This window comes from Furipterus horrens, unplaced genomic scaffold, assembly GCF_987537825.1.
Source record: "Furipterus horrens unplaced genomic scaffold, mFurHor1.1.pri manual_scaffold_11, whole genome shotgun sequence".
In the NCBI taxonomy this organism is placed as follows: Eukaryota; Metazoa; Chordata; class Mammalia; order Chiroptera; family Furipteridae; genus Furipterus; species Furipterus horrens.
Genome location: NW_028327181.1, coordinates 84,542,362 through 84,561,561, shown reverse-complemented (window position 1 = coordinate 84,561,561; position 19,200 = coordinate 84,542,362). Strand labels below are relative to the sequence as shown.

Genomic DNA, 19,200 nt, shown 5'->3' with positions numbered 1-19,200 from the left:
CTATCACCCCGCTCTGGCTGGCCTCCCCCGAGCGGTGCCCCAGTTGTGCCCAAGTCCTTGGCCGCTGGGATGCTATAGCAGTGGAGCAGAATGAGTTCTACACCGAGCATCAGAGATTGAGTTCTTCCTTTTTTTTTTTTTTTTTTTCAATTATAGTTTACATTCAATATTATTCTGTATTACTTTCAGGTGTACAGCATAGTGGTTAGACAGTGAGATACTTTACAAAGTGTCCCTGATATTTCCAGTACCCACCTGGCACCATACATAGTTATTACATTGTAATAGCAGAAACCTGAGTTCTTGAACCAAGTTGGCCACAAACGTGCTGTTGGATTTTGGGCCATAAGTTCTCGGAAGTTCGAATGTAAAATGAAGCGGTGTGGTATGGCTTATAGGATATACTGGTTTAGAAAGTTTTTTCTTTTAAGTTACATAACCTCTGTTTTAAATGAATTTTAAGGGGGAGCCCTATTGTATCTAGCAGAGAAAAGCAGAGGTGTTTTGGTCGAACTTGGGAAGGAGGTTCCTTGCCCTTGACGAGTTCCTGAGGCCGTCCCTGAGGACTGCACGGGGCCCCTGCAGCTGCTTAAAAAGCGGTTGAAAATCCGCCCAGCAACATGGAGGCTATTTCCTAGAGGCGTGTGCTCTCTATCTGCCCCATGCCTGCTTGTTTTACAGTCTCCTTTGTCCCTCCTGACGAAGAGCTAGAATGGCCCCTGGACGGGGCGGGTTGCTGGTGGTGGGTGGACAGAGCAAATGGCCTCTGACAGCATGGACTCAGTGCCCGATGTCCCCGTGTGGCTGCAGGTACCTTCGACCGGAGCGTGACCCTGCTGGAGGTGTGCGGGAGCTGGCCCGAGGGCTTCGGGCTGCGGCACATGTCCTCCATGGAGCACACCGAGGAGGGCCTGCGGGAGCGGCTCGCCGATGCCATGGCCGAGTCACCCAGCCGGGACGCCGTGGGATCCGGAACAGGTAACGGTGGCCTCACACTCCTGGCCTCTCTTGGTCACGACTGGCACTGCTGGTGTGGCGCATCCTCGGCAGGAGGGTGTGTGTGTCTTAACCACTCACTTCTTTAGTTAGCACTCCGATGGCCCTCCACGGGGGAAGCATCTGGGAATGGGAAACCCTGCGTAATGGGGAGTTCCCAGTGGAACTGACCCCTCCTAGGAACACGGTCGTATTCTGTAAGTGGCTCCCGGAAGGACACCTGGATGCCCGCCACCTGGGAGGGAATGAGCACAAGGCAGGCAGGGATGGTTTGAGCCTACCAGCAGCTTTCTCTTATGCTGCCTTCCGCCCTTGTCTGGCCTCTGAGAGGGCCCAGCCGCTGGGGCCTGGGGCGGCTTCTCTCACCCATAGCACAGTCAGAAGGCATCCTCAGATGATGGGTGAGCCCTGCCCCAGCAAACAGGTGTACACACGCACGTGCACACACGTGCACGCGCACACAGACCTCCGTCTCCATGCAGTTCCAATACAGCCTGTACAGCCTGCTCTCTTTCTTCCCAAGCACCTGTTTATTCCAGATACCTGTGCTGTAGGGACCGCTCCAGTGGGCTTCAATGCCTGAGAAAGACTGCCCCCCAGGCTTCTTCCCAGCTTTCTGAGGTCAGCGGGAACGCTGTGCTGGGTCAAGCAGATCCTGGCTCCAGGCCCTCCTGCTCTTACGTGCGTTTACTGTGAACTGCCCCATTCCTGCTCCACGTGCCTACCTGGGAAGTGGATCCCAGAAAGGAGGAACTTACAGCCCTGGGGCAGGAATCAGGATCAGCTACATAGAGTCAAAGCATCTCAGACAGGGCTTGACATGCCTGACAGTATCATTTCCCAGCTGATCCTCTGGGTCTTTCGGATATTGGGGTTCAGCGGTTAAGCTTTCCCCTCTCTTCTTCCCCAGCCCATTGAGTCCCTGTGGTCCTACAGGGAGAGGGGCACTGCCCTCATCTCGATCCCCGCAGTGCCAGCTTCTTGTCTGCCCATGGTGCTCGTGCGATGCTTGGCAAGTGAACAGAATGGATGCAAGAGAGGGAGAGAAGCAGTTTAGCTGGAGGGGTAGACGCGCCTTATCAGGCCGCTGGAGACAGCCATCCCTGAGGACCAGCCCCGTCCCAATCCCCTTCTGCCCTGGAAGGAAAAGAAGCTGCCAGAGCCGTGTCCGCTCCCTCGTGCGCGCGCGTGCACGTGTCCACTCCCTCGTGCGTGTGCGCGCACGGGCACGCTCACGTACACAGCACTGCTCTCCCCCCATCGAAAAGCTCTTCAGCTTGTGGATAGTAGGTCGTCATGCCAATGTTCTCCCTGCATCCAGAGATGAGGGACAGCTCTGCTACTTACTGGGGCTTTAACCCCATCTTCCTTGGAAGTGGGCCAAAACGAGGAAAACTTTTCTCTCGCTTAGAGCACAGCCTTTCCCCCGTGTCTCTGGAGCCCCTGGCCAGCCCGAGCTCCCATAAACCAGGGCCTGGTGTTGCTGGACTCACTCCCCAGGAGCTGCCTTTCCAGGAGCTGGAGCAGCTGTGGGTCAGCTGTCCTCCGAAGGCACTTGGGGCACCTCAGCGTCCTCCAGCAAGCAGATCTGAAGGTGCCTCCAGTCAGGGTTGGGGACTTCAGCCTGGCACAGACAGTTAGTAATCTGAGCAAAGCTGGCAGCGATTCATCTGCCAGACAGCTGAGGGATTCAGGAGAGACTCTGTGGCCTTAAGCAGGTTCACGAAATTTAAAAAAATGAGAGAGGAAATTAAAACTGCATGACCTGTGCGTCAAAAAATAGGAGACGCCCTTTGTGAGCAGAGGGATTTCATTTTCCTCCCCAAACTGTCACCAAAAGGGATTCATCTGGCCTTCTTTGACTGTAGTCAATGTGTATTTTATTTTTTTAAAGATTCTGCCTCAATGTCAAAGGCCAGCGTGGAAAGCAGATATTATGGAAGCTAACCTGTTTGCCTCTGCTGTTGTCAAGAATCCCTTTGCACATTTTAGAACTGCAGATAAAGCGCCGGCCTGGCGGTGCAGCCGGGACTTGCAAAGGGCAGCCGGGCACACCCCGTTCCAGGAGCAGCCAGCTGTCCAGAGGTAGCCAGGGAAACGCAGTGTGACGCGGGAGAGAATTTCCAGCAAGTCACCCCTGGCCCATAGCAGCCTCTCAGTCTCTCTCTTCCCCCAGGTGGCTCACAGGATAGGATGACATCCAGCATTCGCCCTGATGGGGACCCTGGGGCACCAGACACGATGCGTCACTGTAGTCCTTCCAGGAGGCACTTTGTTTAGTAGAGCCGGGACTGCTGGTCTCTCATCATGGTAGGAAGGAAGCACCTCTCCTGATCCCAGACCCTGAGACCCAGTGTATAGCATGCCTCACTTGCCCGCGGGTTTAACTCGTGGCGTGCTGGTAGATATTTAACAACCAGTTCCCCAAAGGGCAGCAGGAAAGCCCTGATTTGTAGCATTTGGGGATTTCCGTCGTATAAAAACTCTTAGTATGGCCAATGTCAAGCTATCCACATGATGCTAGTCATCAAGCAGAATTCCAGAGAATGTGAACATCAGCTTAGTGGCTTGTGAATTACTCCAGCACCCCACTGGTAAGCTGTGCCACAGTGCAGATCGGCTTTCTCCTGAAGCACAGCAAGACCTGTTCAAACCTTACCCTTCAGAGTGGTCTGTGACCCAGCAGCACCATCTAGATCCAGCTGCTGATCACAAATGCAGCATCTCAGACCCCACGTAGCCCCACTGAATCAGCACCTGCTGCTAACCAAGATCTTTCTGCACGTTCAAGTGCAGAGGAGGTCTGTTTTAAAACATGGTCAACCTCTGCGGCAGGTGTTAGTTCTGGCCTTCCCGCCAGTGGCTGTCCAGTCGTCTAATTAGATCACAGGTGGGATTTGCAAGTCCAGCTCTAACCCAGCTGGGTGGCGTTCCCACTCATCATCACAGCCCCGGCGCCCATTCACGCTTCCATTGTCCCCATTCAGCAACACCCCAAACTGAGGTCAGGCTCCCTCTGCTCTCACACTTAGGTTGCTGAAGAAAAATCACCAACTGTTCATACAGGTGCCTCCACAAACGCATGGTCTCTGCTTCCCAGTGAGCATTGGTAGTCCTCCCGTATCTTTCCACTGCCCCCTTCTCTGCTCTCAGTTTGCACCATCTTCTGCAGCAGAAACCCGTGCCTAGAGTCGTGTCTGGCACAGAGTGGGTGTGCAGTGACTACTAATGAGTGAGTTCTGTCTTCAAGCTAGACATCCACGGTTCTCTTACAGCTCCTGCTCACTGCTGTGGCGTGTGGCCTGTTTTCCTTCTCTTAGAGATTCCCCAGATCGCTGGTCCTCTGAAAGTTTGTATTTTATCTTTGATATTTTATTTCCACACTAATTACTTAGTATGACTTAACATACTGTTTATTTAGTGCGGTCATAGGCTCAGTCCATCCTCTTGAAATCAGTCTCTTTCCTTCTTCGTGGACACTACTGCGAACTTCCCATTCTCAGCTCTCTTACTGCACCATCTCGTCTCTCACTCTCAGAAAACGGTGGTCGTCGTTTGAGAAGCCTCTTAGCTTCTGCCCTGTCCTCCTGCCCCTGCCCCAAGACTGCCCGGCCACGACAGCCACTCACCAGTCTACCTGCACACTGCCCACAAAGCCGCGTTACCCCAGCACTGGCCGGGCCACGCCCTGGGGTCCCCAAGTGCCTGTTTCACCGCACTCTCACCACACTCTCCCGGTTTGATTTCTGCCTCTGGCACTTCTCAGGCCCTGTCCTGGCTTTCCCTGCTCTGTTGGCCGTAAGTGTGTTCCTCCGGGCCCCCTCTCAGCCCTCCTCCTTCTCCCTCCATTAGCACAGGGCAACCTCCTCTGCCTCCAGTACTATCTCTAAACTGATAACTTCCAAATAATCTCCAAGCTGGCCTTCTCTCCTGATCTCCAGAACCATCTCTGCAGTCACCTGCTGGCCTCTCCCCATAGCCACAGACTGAGCTTCTCTCCCCAAACCCTATCCTTCTCCCAGGTTCATCCCATCCCGTCCTGTACAAAGCCCGTCATGACCAGCCGCCGCCCTCTCCAGACGTGGCTCTCTCCCTGCTCTGCAAGCTCCGGCCACACCAAGCTCCCCAAGGGTCCCCAGCACACATGCTCTGCCAGCCAGGCATCTGCACAGGCTTCCCCCTCTGCCTGGAATGCGTCTCCCACAGCCCCTCCTCTCTCTACCATCCCCCTCAAAATAACTTGACTAATTCCCGCTCGGCAAACATTCCTTTCAAAATTGCCTCTTCTAGAAAAACAGAATTTTTAAAATAAGCAAACCATTTACCTTTTCCAATTATTTTGTGTCTAGGTAAGGATATAACCTAATACAAAAAATTTTTAATAAACACCTGAATACATATTAAGTGTATTTTCTCTGTAGACTTTAACTCTTTCCATCCCTATTTAGCTGAACCTTGTCTTTGTTTCTGGCCTTTACAGCCAGTAGCAAAAGCCCCAAGCCTAACACAAGGGTCCTGATCCACTATTTAAGGTATTCTTGACACCTCCCTGCTGCAGGCCAGCCTCCTTGCGCTGCTGTTGACTCTTAAGAGCTCACTAAGTCAGTTCTCAAGGTCAAGAGAGACTGTCTCTTCCCCTTGACTGTGGCTTCCTGCAGTGCTAGGAACACCATTTCATTCTCCTCTACCAGTAAAGTAGGAAAGAGGCTTCATCTTTTCCTGTCCAGAAGCAGTTACTTGTAGGGATCATCCTGTGGGCTCAGTCTTTGCCTCTTAGATTCTGTCAGAAGTACATTTATTTCCTTACCCAAATGTATCAAATCTTTACAAAGCAATAGCATAAGCAATGCATTCTAGTACTTTCTATTTTATTTCATTATTTTTTTGAAATGCGGTCATGCCCCACTAACTGGATTTCACAATACATCGATGAATGGCTATCTACAGTTTGGAAACCAATACTGTCGTTTATTCTGCTAAATCCTCTGAGTTTTCCTACTGAGTAATAATTACTCAGCAGAAAAGACTATAAGATTGTTTTCAACTAAGGCTTTTCCAAATTTTTCTGTCGGAAACTTCTTTTACTTACTGAAAGGGCTGTGAATTTTTTCCTTCTTAACAGTAAAAGCACAGTTTGAACATTATACACAGTTTTCAAATGGTCAAGATTTCAGTAAGTTAGTTAACAAATACTTGTTGATTGCCTATGTTCTGCAAAAGATGAACAAAATGCACTGTGTGTGTGCACACATGCATGTGCATGAACACTAATAACACCTTCCGTTTCAGTACCGGAGGAATTAAGCTGTCAATAAATGTTAGCTGTCATTGTGGGGGTTGACCAGAGGTATATCCCAAAACAAATAACCCGGCATGTGAACCCTCCATCCTGCCTCTGGGACTAGCTCTTCCAATGGGCCTTGGAACTCCTGCCTGCCCCGTTGCTGCAGGCTGGGGACATGTTCATGCTGAGGGTCCATTTCCAGTAGGGGTTATATTAGCCCCGTCCCACCTCAAGGTGCCACATGTTCAGGTGACAACGATTGCAGGCATCAGGGCAGTGAATTCATTCTCTTACCTTTCAGACATCCGACATCCCTACTCTTAGGCAAACACTGTCATCCAAGCCACTTAGCCAGTCACTTAGGTCCTTTTCTTCGCTTTACCTGACTGGGCCCTGGAATTTACCTTTTTCTTCTGCGATACCTTTACAAAGTACTTTTAGTGTGTTCCCTCAATGAGCCCCTCAGTGGTCCCCCACATTCTGTCTGTGACTGCAGCAGGCAGGCAGGCTGTCTGCGGGCACCTCTGATGCCCACCACCCTAGGGTGGACATCGTGAGGAAGAAGCAGGACATAGTCCCTACCCTCCAAGAGAGTCAAATCTTGGAGGAGGCGACAGTGCTGAACTGTGGGTTGGTTCCTCCCTGGTTCCCATTCCCCGCTGCCGACTGGGGTCCACATAACTGCGCTGGACCAAGCAGAAATCCGAATTGGTCTCCTGCCCGCAGCTCAGGCTCTTTCCAGGATTTGAAGACAAAAGTACAAACCCCCCAGTAACAGGTGTCATGATGGCTGAGGCTGGAGAGAAGAGAGTAAGTCCCACAGACACGGGAGCACCCGGAGTTAGAGCCCAATGCCACCCACAGGCCATGGCACCCCTGCTCAGGGTCGGAGAGAGCAGCTGGGTGGCTGCAGCAGGGGTGGCCTTGTTGGTGTTGCTCTCTGCGGCCCAGTTCAGCGTCAGAATGCCTGTTCCTCTGTACTCTCCACTGGTAGGAAAGGCCAAATCTGAGCGTCCTTGCAGCCTCCGTCACTCGGCTGCCGCCACTGGGAAGAATGCTCTGTCTTCGTCTTCCTTCGTGGTGGCATTTGGAAGTCCTCATCAGGAAATGGGGAAAGCCTGTGACCTTGGGCAGATTCCTTTCCCTTTTTTGGCTCAGTTTCCTCTCTAACACCATGGGACAGGGAAACCATAAATCTAGTAAATGTTTACCTACTGTACCTGTTACGTCCCAGCCACTGCAGCACTGTAGTGAGCTCGTGGTACCTGTCATCTCATTCAGTCCTTTCCACTCTACAGTAATGGCTACCTCCTCCCAACTGGCTTCTAGGCTTTGGGCTCCATGCTAGCCACATAAATGTTGTCTGAGCATAACATCTCTGCCAGTACTCCCATCTCCAATTTACAAAGAAGAAAAGATGAAAGAGTGGAAGTAAGATCACAGCTGAAAGATATGGGATGAGATAGCTAGGAGGAGTTTCCAGTTCTTAAGATCCCATTAGTCTCACCTGGGCAGAAGGGTCTATTCATTACTTCCACCCTTTATTCAACATAGGAGGAGGAAGGGGCTTTCACAAATACGGCCTGCTCTGACTGTCACCCCACTTCCCTACTCACAAAGTGCCCAGGCCCACGTATGACTGCCCAGGCTCCCGTTCCCAGTCTCTCACAGGCCTTCCTCACCTGCCTTTCCAACCTGGTCCCCCACTTCCCCTTCCACAATAACCCGTATTCATATTTTACCACCATCACCTCCATGCAAACATACTCACCTGTCCAAACGACCTCATCATCCTCAGTACAATGTGCCTAGCGCACCTGGCTCTGTTCAAGGACCTGGGCCCTCCGCCTCTGCTCAGTCACCTTTTTAGACCAAACTGAAATCTCAGGTCCTCTGTGAAGCTTTCTTTGACCACACAGCCTAATACCCTCTCCATCCCTCTGAGCTTCTGCACCACCTTCTCTGCACACTTGGCCCTGGACAAAGAGCATATATTGCCTTTTCCATTAACGAGCAATGGTTGGTTCCCTTCTACATGCATACATTGGGGGAAGGCTCGGCTCTGGTGGCCCCTTGGCCCCTCCCTCGGCCATACTGCCCATTCTGTGTGTCTTACCTGACCCACTTCCGGTTCCTCGGACAGAGTCTGATCCATCTGTGTCACCTCTAACCACAAGCCTTCTCTGTGCCCAGCAGCCAGCACCGGGCTGAGAGCCAAGCTGAGCCCAGCTGATGTTTGTTGAATGACTGGATGGGGTTTTGTGGCTCATGAGAGGTAAATGAAAGCCAGCCAGAGCAACAGGCAATATTACTGTGTTTAAAAGACACACTTATTACTTTATGGCCGGTTCTCAAATCTGATTCAAGGTAGTTGCTCCTCGCTCTTCTCTCCCCCCGCCCCACTTCTCCTCTGCGCATTGCGTAGTTGCCCAAAGTATACTTTGAACATCTTCACCAAAACATGCTGATTTCTATCAACAAGAAGGAAGTGCCCATGTGACTTCACCGGTGAACCTTCAGAGTCCCCTTTCCAGGTGTTGCCCCAACACAGAAGCGGAAACTCCTGTGGAAAATGTGTGCGCGCTTGGACAGAAGGGCGGGGAAGGGCAGTGGGACCCCCAGATAAGAGCCCTCTTCTGGAGACATTAACATAGGTAAATGGTTAACAAGAGGGAGGATTTCTCTCTGTTCTTCCTCCTCCGCCAGAGAATTCACCTTTAACCGCTGACCTTTCTGTGAGGTGTGAGATCTGAGCAAAGTTGAACACAGTCATGGATGGTTAGATACCCATCGTTCACTTCTGGCCCTGCCTCTGCCCCCTGCCTCCTCAGAAAATGGTCTGAGGTATGCGGACCACCCCCTGGATTTGATGGCTGGTGACAGAGGAAAGACACACATACACACAGAAAATGAAAGTTGAAAATGGCCCTCTGACCCTTTAGGAACCCAGAGCCTCAACTTTAAAGCAAAAGAGGACACTGTACCAAGAAGACCAAGCCATGCCAGTCTGGTCCAGTTTAACAGGGAGGCATTTCCCAGCACACATACCAGGATCAGCTGTCCAGCCTCAGACACGCGGTGGTTTCTTCCTGCTCACTGTCTTTGTGCCCCACCCCCGCCCCCAGGGACCTGCAGGCCCACTGCATGCGACATTTGTAAACGCGCTGGCAGAATCCCCCAACACCAGGCTGCACGGACCTCCCCTGATTGCCTCGCACATATGTTTTATTTAGTGTAGCTGGTTAGCTTGTGATTTCACCCCTCCTTGTTGTGCTTAATTGAGTTTGGGGAGAACCCACATCCAGTTGCTTCATTTGTTTAGGATGACTTTTTCCATTCGGGGCCCCCCGTGCTCATTTTACTGGCGTGTTCCCATCATCTTCAGGCTCCAGTTGGCCAGGCCCGGCGTGACATCCCCACTTCGATGTGTGGGACTGGTGCAGGCCTTCGGTGGCGCGGGGGGAAGCTCAGCCTACCAACATCTCCGCCTCCGTCTGGGCATCGGCTGGGTTCTTGGAAGGCTTGGGGAGTCTTCGGTTTCATACTTTATTCATCCCCTGAGCCACTAAGAGCTGAATGTGAGCACACGGTTCATGCGTTTGAGCACGTCTTCATGATCCTTGTCTAAGCAGCCCGGCCACACTGCCAGGAAGCTTTGAACTTCAGGCCTGATTTCTACATCCGAGAGGAGGGAGAAAACCTGAGGGGCTACCTGAGATGCCGGCTCTCCCTCCCCATCCTTCGCTCACCCAGCCCTGTGCGGCAGCGGACTGGAGGCTCACAGGAAGCAGGAGTGGAAGGCAGGGTAGATGGAGGGGTGATACCCGTTTGACCCAGTGAGAAACATGTAAAGCCCTTGAGGTGCTGTGCTGGGAACAGCCCATGAACACCCCCGGCAAAGCTCCCAGTGGTCAAACTAGATTTTGATGTCTGCTCCCTTTGATCTTGGCTTGCTGCTCTCTCAAAGGTCCATGTTATGATCCTCTTTAAAGAAATATTTTATTTTCAATGCAGACACAGCCCTTGATGTAGCAGTAAAAACCATCACCCCTGAGAGACACATGGCTGTGAAGTGTGTTGGTATGTAACTTCCTGTCTTTGCCGAAGTTCAAGGCTTGGTCCCACTGCTCTTATTGTCCCTCAAGAGGCACTGGAGTCAGGGCAAGGTCAGCTCCGACGGGAGACACCTTCTGGCAATGGGACTGATCGGTTTGGGATGGGAGTGCTTGCTGTTCTTCACCCAACAAGAGTTTCTTTGAGAACCTCACTCCCTGCCCCCCACTTTTAAGATGGAAGTCAAATTTTCGGATTCTGCTGTGCAGAGCAGAGAGGTCACTAGGCTCTAATGCATTTACCATTGACTGCCCCTCTTGTAGTGCGTCTATTAGTGAGTAATTTGATTTGTACCTATTCATTTGCAGTCCCTGCAGGAGCCTGGAGCTGGCCCCTAGTATAATTGGTGCTGTCTCTATTTTTACATCATTAGATTAGCCCCGACTCCTGGCCACTTGTTGTCTGCGCTTGTCTGTCCATTTATACAACCTAATGTAACACAAAATTCATTACTGATCACATTACTTTCAACTCTGAAGCCAGCCCTGTGATAAACATTTGGTTAACCCCTTCCCCCCCACGGGAGGGCTGACAGAACAAATGCACTTCCACTCGACAGGCAAATCAATATCTTAATACACCAAAGTGGAATTGCATTTCTAGATTTGTTATTCCTCCTGGAGGACCAAATGGACAGGCTCTTCGGAGCTGGTTGAATTGAATAATGAATAGAGGCCCGGCACCAGCAGCCAGTCTGCGAACAGAGCACAAAGGCACCCCCGGCATCCGCCCAGCTTTTTCATCGGGACAGACGGCACTGCAGCAATTAATCGAGGCCTGTGCTTCTCTGCCCGCCATGGAGTATGGGTTCAAGGGTGCAGGCTGGGACCCCAGCAGGGACAACAGAGACCTTGGCCCCACTGCCATTCTTTCTGCTAGACTTGGCCTGGAACAAATGGACCAAGAAGTGGGTTCTTTTCCTTAAAACCTCCTTTACTGTTATGAAGGTACCAGACCATGGGCCTGGCACTGATGTCACCAGGAAATTAAATTAAATCCATGACTAAGCTAAAGTTTACCATTTGGAACCAAATACACAAAATGACTCCCGTTTAGAGCCAGGTCAGTGATGGTGGGCTTGGTTGGTTCACACCAACTTCTGTGCGTGTGCCTGGCCCTGAGCAAGCATTCTTTGGCGCGGAAATGCCACGTGCACCGCCTGAATGTGCCCTGAATCCTGTGGTTGGGATGTTGGTGAGCCATGATCTTAAAGGGACCCACACACAGCTCTATTTAATCTGGATTATTCTCCCTCAACGCCACCCCCACCGCAGTGATCCCCTCCCCAGCCCCCGTCTGTCTCTGGGTAGCATCCACACCCACTAGAAGTCATTAACTCGCAGGACAGTTTGTTTCTAAAGGAAAAATACCCTGACTGATTAAGAAACTCTCATAAAGCCTGTACTACAATAATTAGAAAAATAGGCATAGAGGAAGTAGAATGGAACCCATTACCACGAGAGTCATAAATCCCAAAGTATAAAAACAAGCCGTAAACAAGATACTCAGTTGGGAATGGAAGCTGGAAAAAGCCGTCCGTCTCGGGGACGTTCTGCAGGCTGAGAAGGGGCACAAGGCTCCCTCGCCGTCCTCCCAGGACCACCTCTCCGACCCGCTGCCCCTTAACTGGTTCCGAGCCCCCCGCAGGCCAGAAGCAGGGTCCTGGGGGCTCCCTGAGAGGGCTGATGCTGCTCCCGGCCTTCTCCTCCATTTCTGACGCCTCCTCTCCTGGGTCCGCAGGGGAAGGAGCCGGAGGCTGCAAGGCAAGCTGACAGAGGTGGGGTGCCTCCCCCCACGCTGCCTGGGAAGCTCCGTTCCCCACCCAAGGGGCTGTAGAGCTGCACCACCGGCTCCAGAATTAGAACTCTTAACTGCTTCCTACTGTGAGGGCTGGGGAAGAGGGAGCCTGGGCAGGGTGTTACAAGATCCCTCACCTCTAGGCCATGGGTGAGGGACCCCGGTGTGTCGCTGAGGAGAGCTGGGTGCGGCAGCTGCCTCCGCTGGGCGGCTCGCCTCCCCTGCCCAACCCACAGTGCACTCACTGCTCAGCCCTGAGCCTGCTCTTTGGGCCTCAGCTGCTAATCCTCTCAGGTGGGTAAATGGGACAGTGGGGGAGGGGCTCTAGAGCCCACACTGCGCCCCAGCCCCATGAGCTCCCAGTTCGGGCGGTTGCGTTTGCAGAGTAGGACAGACCAGTGATTGGGGGGGCGGGGGGGGGGGAGTGTGTCGGCTGGTGGAATGAGACTTTGATTTCTTAACCTTGATGGAAAGTGGGGAAAGCCACATCTTACCAAACTCTTCCGCTGCATCATAGAGAATTTAATTACGTTTGGACATTTGAATGAGAACCAGATGTGGCTCTGGCCCATCGGGCCGGCCGCGTCTCTCCTGTGGTCTGCAGGCCCCTGTGCCGGCTTGGAGCCCTGCAGGGCAGCTTGGGAAGACCCGCCTGGCAGAGGAGGTCAGGGCTGGCTGCCAGATACCTGGTTCCATGGGAGAGTTTCCAAGCCCTGTGTCTTCATAGCCATGCTGAGTGGGCATGTTTGTGGGGCCCTCACTGGCACCCGGCCCCGTCCCACACGCAGACACTCACATACAGAAAGAAGTGAAGTTGCAGCACCCGGCCAGGCATTTTCTGTCACTAAGGACAGAGTGCCGTGCCACCCAGCCCTCAGTCTGCCTTAGATGGCGCCTGCTGAGCCTCTGTGCCCAGGACCTGGAGCTGGAAGGGCATCAGGCCCTCCTGGAAGCGGAGGTCTTCCTGGGGCCTCAGCCTGCGGATATGCCAGAGACGGACGGCAAGGCGGCTTTTCCAACCAGGACGCCACGGCAGTAATGGTGGTCTCTGCGTGCTCTGCTTCTTAAAGCCCCTTCACACCCTCTCCTCTGCAGAGCCTCGCACACCCAGTGAGGCGGCCAGGCAGCCCCTCCCCTCCGGCGTGACAGATGAGAAGTGAAGTGACTCGCCCAGGTCATTCAGCACGTCTGCGGCAGAGCGGGGCCCAGCGAACCCCCTGCCTCCCTCCGCAGTCCCGCCTTGCGCCATCCGCAGGGAGCTTCAGCTCCAGGTGCTCCCACAGCCGGCGGATCGTAAGCGTGGCTTCAGCCAGACTTACCAAACACCTCACGGCCAGGGAAACGTGAGCCGGGTCTGCTCAGCCTTTGCTGTCCCCATGTATAATGTGTCGTGACAAGCCGTACTCTGACTCGGTGGAGATTTAATGTTATCCTGATAAAGGGGCAGTGAGGAGGTCACTGCGCAGGGGGTGCTGTTCGAGGGTGTCTGGGTGGGTGATCCTGGTTCTTCTACTTTGAAGCCGAGAACTTGGGAGGGCTTGGGTACCGGGCTTTCCTGGAGTGGGGTGTGGCGGCATTTCTGGTGTGGGTCTTCCCCTGCCTGGGACTGGTGTTGCATTGTAGCAGTTGTAGGAGGGAGCTGCAAAATGGCTCCAGCACCCAACCAGGCCAGCGTGCCCTCCTGCTACTACCCTGCCTATGGTCGTGGCTCATCAGCTGTTCAAAGGCTGTGCAGGAATTGAGCCGGGCTGAGGTGCTCTGCCTGGAACTGAAATGCTCTGATCCTACCCCCAGCAGACACACACACGCGCAGGCACCAGGTCCAGTAGAGAGGCGGTACAGGGTGCTAAGAGACGGGGGGCGGGGGGTGGAGGACAGGGAGGGCCATGTGGTCCCGGCCTCATTTGTCTCAGTACCTGCAAGGGTCAGGACCGAGAGCTGGGCAAGGAGGAAAGAAGGCACATTTGTGGGAGCCCCGTGGGTGGAAAGAGACTCCAGCCAGGAAGGCAGGTGCGTGCCTGCAGGAAGTCTGCGGGACTCGGGCTGGCGGGTGCTCCTGGAAACACCAGGCTGTGTGCGCAGTGAGACCACCAGGAGCAGCCGGCGCCAGCGGGGCGGGCTCTATCCTCAGACCTGGAGAGCCCCGCTTCACAGCTACTCCCAGATGCCATCGGCCCAAAGCAGGGATGCTAGTATCTGAGTGTGGAGGGGCCTTTTCATCCTCAGCCCCTCAGCTTCAAGCAATTGCCCTATTTCTGCCCACAACTTGCCAGGGAACAGAAACCCCTGCTGGAGGGACGGGTGAGCCTTGGGAGGACCCAGTCCCCATCCTCCCACGCCCTCAGAGCTGGACAGAGAGGACCCTGGTCTGTTGGCCTCTCTGCAGCCTGAGGCGACCCTACAGGGGGTGCTGGGGGGGGGGGGTCTGAGTGTGAGGAAAAGCAAGGCCTCCCTGCAGGCTGCCTCCAGTGACTGCTGCCCTTTTAACTCCAGAGAGTGCCCTGGGGCTGAGGCTGGCTCCTGCCCAGAGTGTGGTCTCGGCTGTCAGCTTTTAGAAGCATCCTCAGCCAACTCCATCCCTGTCTCCCTGAGCAGACGTGTGCCTCCCTCCGCCACACTCTGCAGGCGACCGTGGTAGTTCCGAGGCCCAGGACTGGTGTGAGACAGGCAGCCCATAGCTGTGTCCACCGGGGCCACCTCCCAGTGGGCACCTGGGCCCTCTTTTTGGTTCGGCCCCTGGAAGCTGCCCATCCTGCTGAGCCCACCATTCCAGCCCCCACTCCTCAGCCCTCCTCTCCGCAAGCCCCAGTTTGCATGGCCCCGCCCTGTTGGCAGGCCCCTTGCTGACAAAGTTCATCGCCTGGGGCAGACCGCATGGGGTCCATTTGCTGAACCTGCAGCAGTCCTGTGGTCCCTGGTCCTCTCCATATGTCCCATCCAGGGGTGATGCTGACAGTCCCTACCTTCCTAGTCAGGACCCCACCCCAATTCCACCCGACTCCTGGGCCAAGAAGGGGATTGGAACTCTGTTTGCAAACCTCCTCTGAGCCAGGCACAGGGCAAGATGGAGCAGTTTGACAAACTGCTCAGTACCCTGGGGCCACCCACTCCCCTGGGGTACCACTGAGCCCAACTCAAGCCAGGGCTGCTGGCAGGGGAGAACTGGGAGTGGACGCAGGAGGAAAAATCAATGCATGTCAGCAGGCTTGGGGATTTATTTTGCAGCTTGGAAGAGGGTATTTACAAAGAGGCAAGGAGGGAAATAAAAAGCTGTAAACACATATCTGCCATCTTCCTCCGCGGGCCATTTCTTGATTAAAAAGAATCTTTTGCAAGGTCCAGTGGAGGACAGGCTGGTGGGGGCCTGGATGCCAGAGACACCTGCTGGGAAGGGAAGGTGGGGAAGGGACCCTGCGGTGCTGTGGATAATCACAATCCCAAGTACAGTTGCAACAGTACTAGGACACGTCTGCTGACTGGAAGCTGCGCTTTGTGATGCAGTCTACATGCATTATTTAATTTAACTTTTACAGCCACGCGATGAAGCAGACCTTGTTACCCTCGTATGCAGGAAACTGAGGCCCGGAGATGCTGTGTAACTTGCTTTAAGTCTCCTGGGTGGCGGGGGCTGGAGCTTGTGCTCTTACCCTCTTCGCTAAACTGCCTCCCCAACCTGGGCAAACCCTGCCCCTCCCCCTCCTCAGGTCCTTGACAGAGATGGGGGCGTTCTCCCTTCTCACTGCCAAAGTGGGCGGGCTGTGGGTGCAGGGTAAGACTGGGCCCTGAGGTCTAACCCTACTCCCACCAGGCCACTTGGGTGGTTAGCTGGGGACTGGGGTGTGTGGCTGCAGCCAGAGCCCAATAAAAGTGCTCTGCTAATCCCTTAATGAGCAGCGTGGTGAGGCTCTAAGCACACAGAGCAGGGCTGGCTGGAGCCTGAGCTCACCAGAGGGGCCGGCAGTAGGTGCTGCTCTGTTTGTGCTGGGGGAAGTGTCCGAGCTGCCTGGAGGCTGAACCGGGGGTCCCAGGGATCCTCTTCCCAAACGCACACACACAGCCCTGCCCTCACTGACCCTGCCCGGTCCCAGAAACAGACCTTCTGAGTCCTGAGACGGGCTCTCCACGATGCCCCCCGCCCCCACCAGAAGCTGGAGGTGAAGCCCAAAGTAGGACCTCACTTCTGACCTCCACTGGGGTCTCCTGCCCAGCTCTCCCCAAGGCTCGCTTAGGCCCTGTCCTCAGCACTTCACCTCCTCCCCAGGGAATTGGGGACTATGATGCTTATTAAGTGACTCACTCATGAAAAGAGACCTCCATTCAGTCTGTCCCCAGAAGCCCCTGCCTTGCAGGTTTAGGGCGGCCTTGAGGGAGGGAAAGGTCTGCACCCAGGGGAAAGGATGGCCCCACGGAGAACTTTAAGGGTGAAGCAGACTTGGGGACCAGCACTCCAGAGGGAAAGGCCCAGGTGGAGCCCGCCCTGCCCATCAGGAGGCAAGTTCCTGTGCTCCTGCCTTTGCAAAGGGGCCGCAGTACCTGCTGGGGGGGGGGGGGTGATGGTGGCATGGACCACTGCAAATAGGCTCCCTCATTTTGGGTAGCCCGGCCCAGGAGTGGGGTGTTGTGTCGGGGGGCTGGCTCCTGCCTCCTCACTTGGACTGAGAATGGCTCCGCCCTGGGTCGGCCATGGCTTCACCCTAACAAGGTCAGCCACCTCTCTGACGCCTTTGCATTTTGCCAGGCGCCATGTAGAGTAGGGCAGCATGAGGGTCGAGCTTTCTCGTTTCTTTGCTTATTTCATGAGAGCCACGGCTCCTGCTTTTTAGTTGCACTCATCCCATGGACCCCATACCCCTGTGGCCTGCCCATCCCGGCCCACGGCACAGCAGGCCCACTTCCAATAGGAGCCAGCAGGGAATGGGTGACAGCCGGTGCTGGCGTTGGGAGCCATCTGAGTGCCGTCTGGAGTTGTCCCCATCCCTGTCCTGGGCCTGCGCCTGCAGCAGTTATGTCTCATGGGGACAGTGTATCCAGGGCCGGTGGCCTCCTGCTCTTCCTTAATTTTGCCGTCTGCAAAGTGGGGAGGTCAGCACCCACCTCCCGGGTGCACAGAGTTACTGGAGGGTCTGAGGTCACAATAAGATTGTCTTCTGTCTGTGTCCAGCCACCTACCTGGGAGCTGCTGCTCCTCCGCTGCGTGGCTTTGAGGCCTGACAACAGCCTCTTTCAGAGCCGGCTTTTTCCCACTGGCCAGATTCGACATCCTTGTATGAGTGGGGAGGCCGTGGCAATGCTTTCTCTGTCCCCCACGACAGAGCCCCCAGCTCTCTCTCCTGCTGCCCTGGCAGGTTTCTGGTGGGCTTTCCTCACAAATCCAGCTCAGCTGCAGGAGAGCTGCCCAGATCTAGGAGTCTTGGGAGTGGCGGGGTGGGGGTCACCAGAAGCTGTCAGAAGCTGGGCCACTGAGTCAGATGCTGGAGTGGTCCCTGAAAACTCTGCAGCCTGTCTCCTCTCCCACTCCCTCTCCTGGCAACCCAGCTGCATGGGGCACCGTCCGGCACTGCATGGGCCAGAGGCCCCGTCTCTCCCCTTCCCTCAGCTGCTCCCATGCTCCGTGTGTGGCTCCTGTCCCTGCCCCCACGCTGAAGGGGATCTTGGCTCTGTCACAACAGTTCCACCCCTGAGACCCCTCCCCAAGTCTGATTGGTCCCCACCCCCCCACACGCGCATGTCACTGTCCTCCTTGACTGCAGAATTCCGCCGCAAGCTTACCCCCTCCCAGTGTGACACCCCACACCTCCGAGCGCCTCTCGCCTGCTTGCAGAGACCAGTGTACTTCTTGATCGTTGTCCATATCTTCTCCAAAAAGATTCCTCAATGCTTTTCTTTTCACAAGGGAAAAAAAAAGGAAAAAAAAAACAATGCCAACAGCCCAGCGTCCGTGAGCAACCCAACAGTAACAAAGCATGTGTTCGGGATGGAGGAAGGTAAGGCCACACATTTCCATTTGCCGCTTGCTGCTAGGGCTGGGCGGCCGGGCTGACTCCAAGGGGGGACATGTGTGCACCCCTCCTCCACTTCCACACACGCTCATTCTTGTGTCTCAGTGAGAAGAAGAGACGGGGTTTGACAGAGGCACGCAGAAAAGTGGCCGGGGCCGGCCAGACCCTGGTTCTTGTACTAGTAGCTCTTGCTGAAGAAGCCACCGCCCCCACCTGCCTTCACCACATCATTCATTCACTCATTCGTTCCAGCAATGTTTTCTGCACACCAGCCATTTTCCAGGCTCTTGGTTGGCACTAGGGACACAGAGATGAGACACAGGACAGGCCCCGAGGGGCTCCCCACCTGGACGGGACACACGTGTGGGCACAAAGCACACAGTGTGCTGGAGCGTCTGGGGCCGGAGTCGGTACAGAGTACCACCAGGGCGGTAGGACAGGCTCACAGAGGACACGGTGCCGAGCTTTGGAAGACGAGGAGACGTTCTGGGGGCTCAGGGACTGTCATGAGCGCGGGCCCAGAGGCCTGAAGCTGCCTGCAGGCATCTGAAAGCCACTCAAGTTCGTTCCTTTGGTTCCTCCAATTCAGTAACAAGTGATGTTAGTGACGTGGGGCCTGGGGGCAGGTCATGGAAGGCCATTTTGGAGTGCTGAGGAGTTTAGACCTTATCCTGGAGACCATTAGGAGCCAGAGGCTTTTAAGCAGAGGGAAAGCAAGGTGAGCTTTGCACTGTAGGCAGACCACTCTGGCTTTGGCGTGGTGGTGGGTCAGAGAGGGGGTTCTGGGGGTCAGGAGATCGATGGGGGGCTCTTAATGTTACCTTGGTGGGATGTGCAGGCCTAACCAGGCAGTGGGAATGGAGAGGAGGGAAGAGGCTGGGGAGACATAGGGGAGATAAATCCAGTGGAGCTTGGTCACCTTGGGACATGGGGCAAGGGAGGAGTCTGCCCACTTCCATCCTGCCCAGCCTAATTGAGCAAGGCAGCTCAGGCTACACCTGACCCCCAAGA

General features: G+C 54.6%; 1 protein-coding gene across 10 annotated transcripts in view; it reads left to right on the top strand.

The window, feature by feature from the left end:
* The window catches only part of BCAS3 (BCAS3 microtubule associated cell migration factor), a 489,419-nt gene that overhangs the window by 467,239 nt on the left and 2,980 nt on the right, over positions 1–19,200 (top strand). For 2 of the 10 annotated variants that reach the window (XM_090257344.1, XM_090257353.1), the window contains 3 exons: positions 811–978; positions 10,295–10,360; positions 18,084–18,174. In XM_090257344.1, the coding sequence (XP_090113470.1) occupies positions 811–978; positions 10,295–10,360; positions 18,084–18,174 (325 nt within the window). Of the gene's footprint in view, positions 1–810; positions 979–4,937; positions 4,999–5,018; positions 5,359–10,294; positions 10,361–18,083; positions 18,175–19,200 lie in introns of those variants that run through there. The other 8 variants (XM_090257343.1, XM_090257352.1, XM_090257348.1 and 5 more) reach the window with 5 other exon arrangements.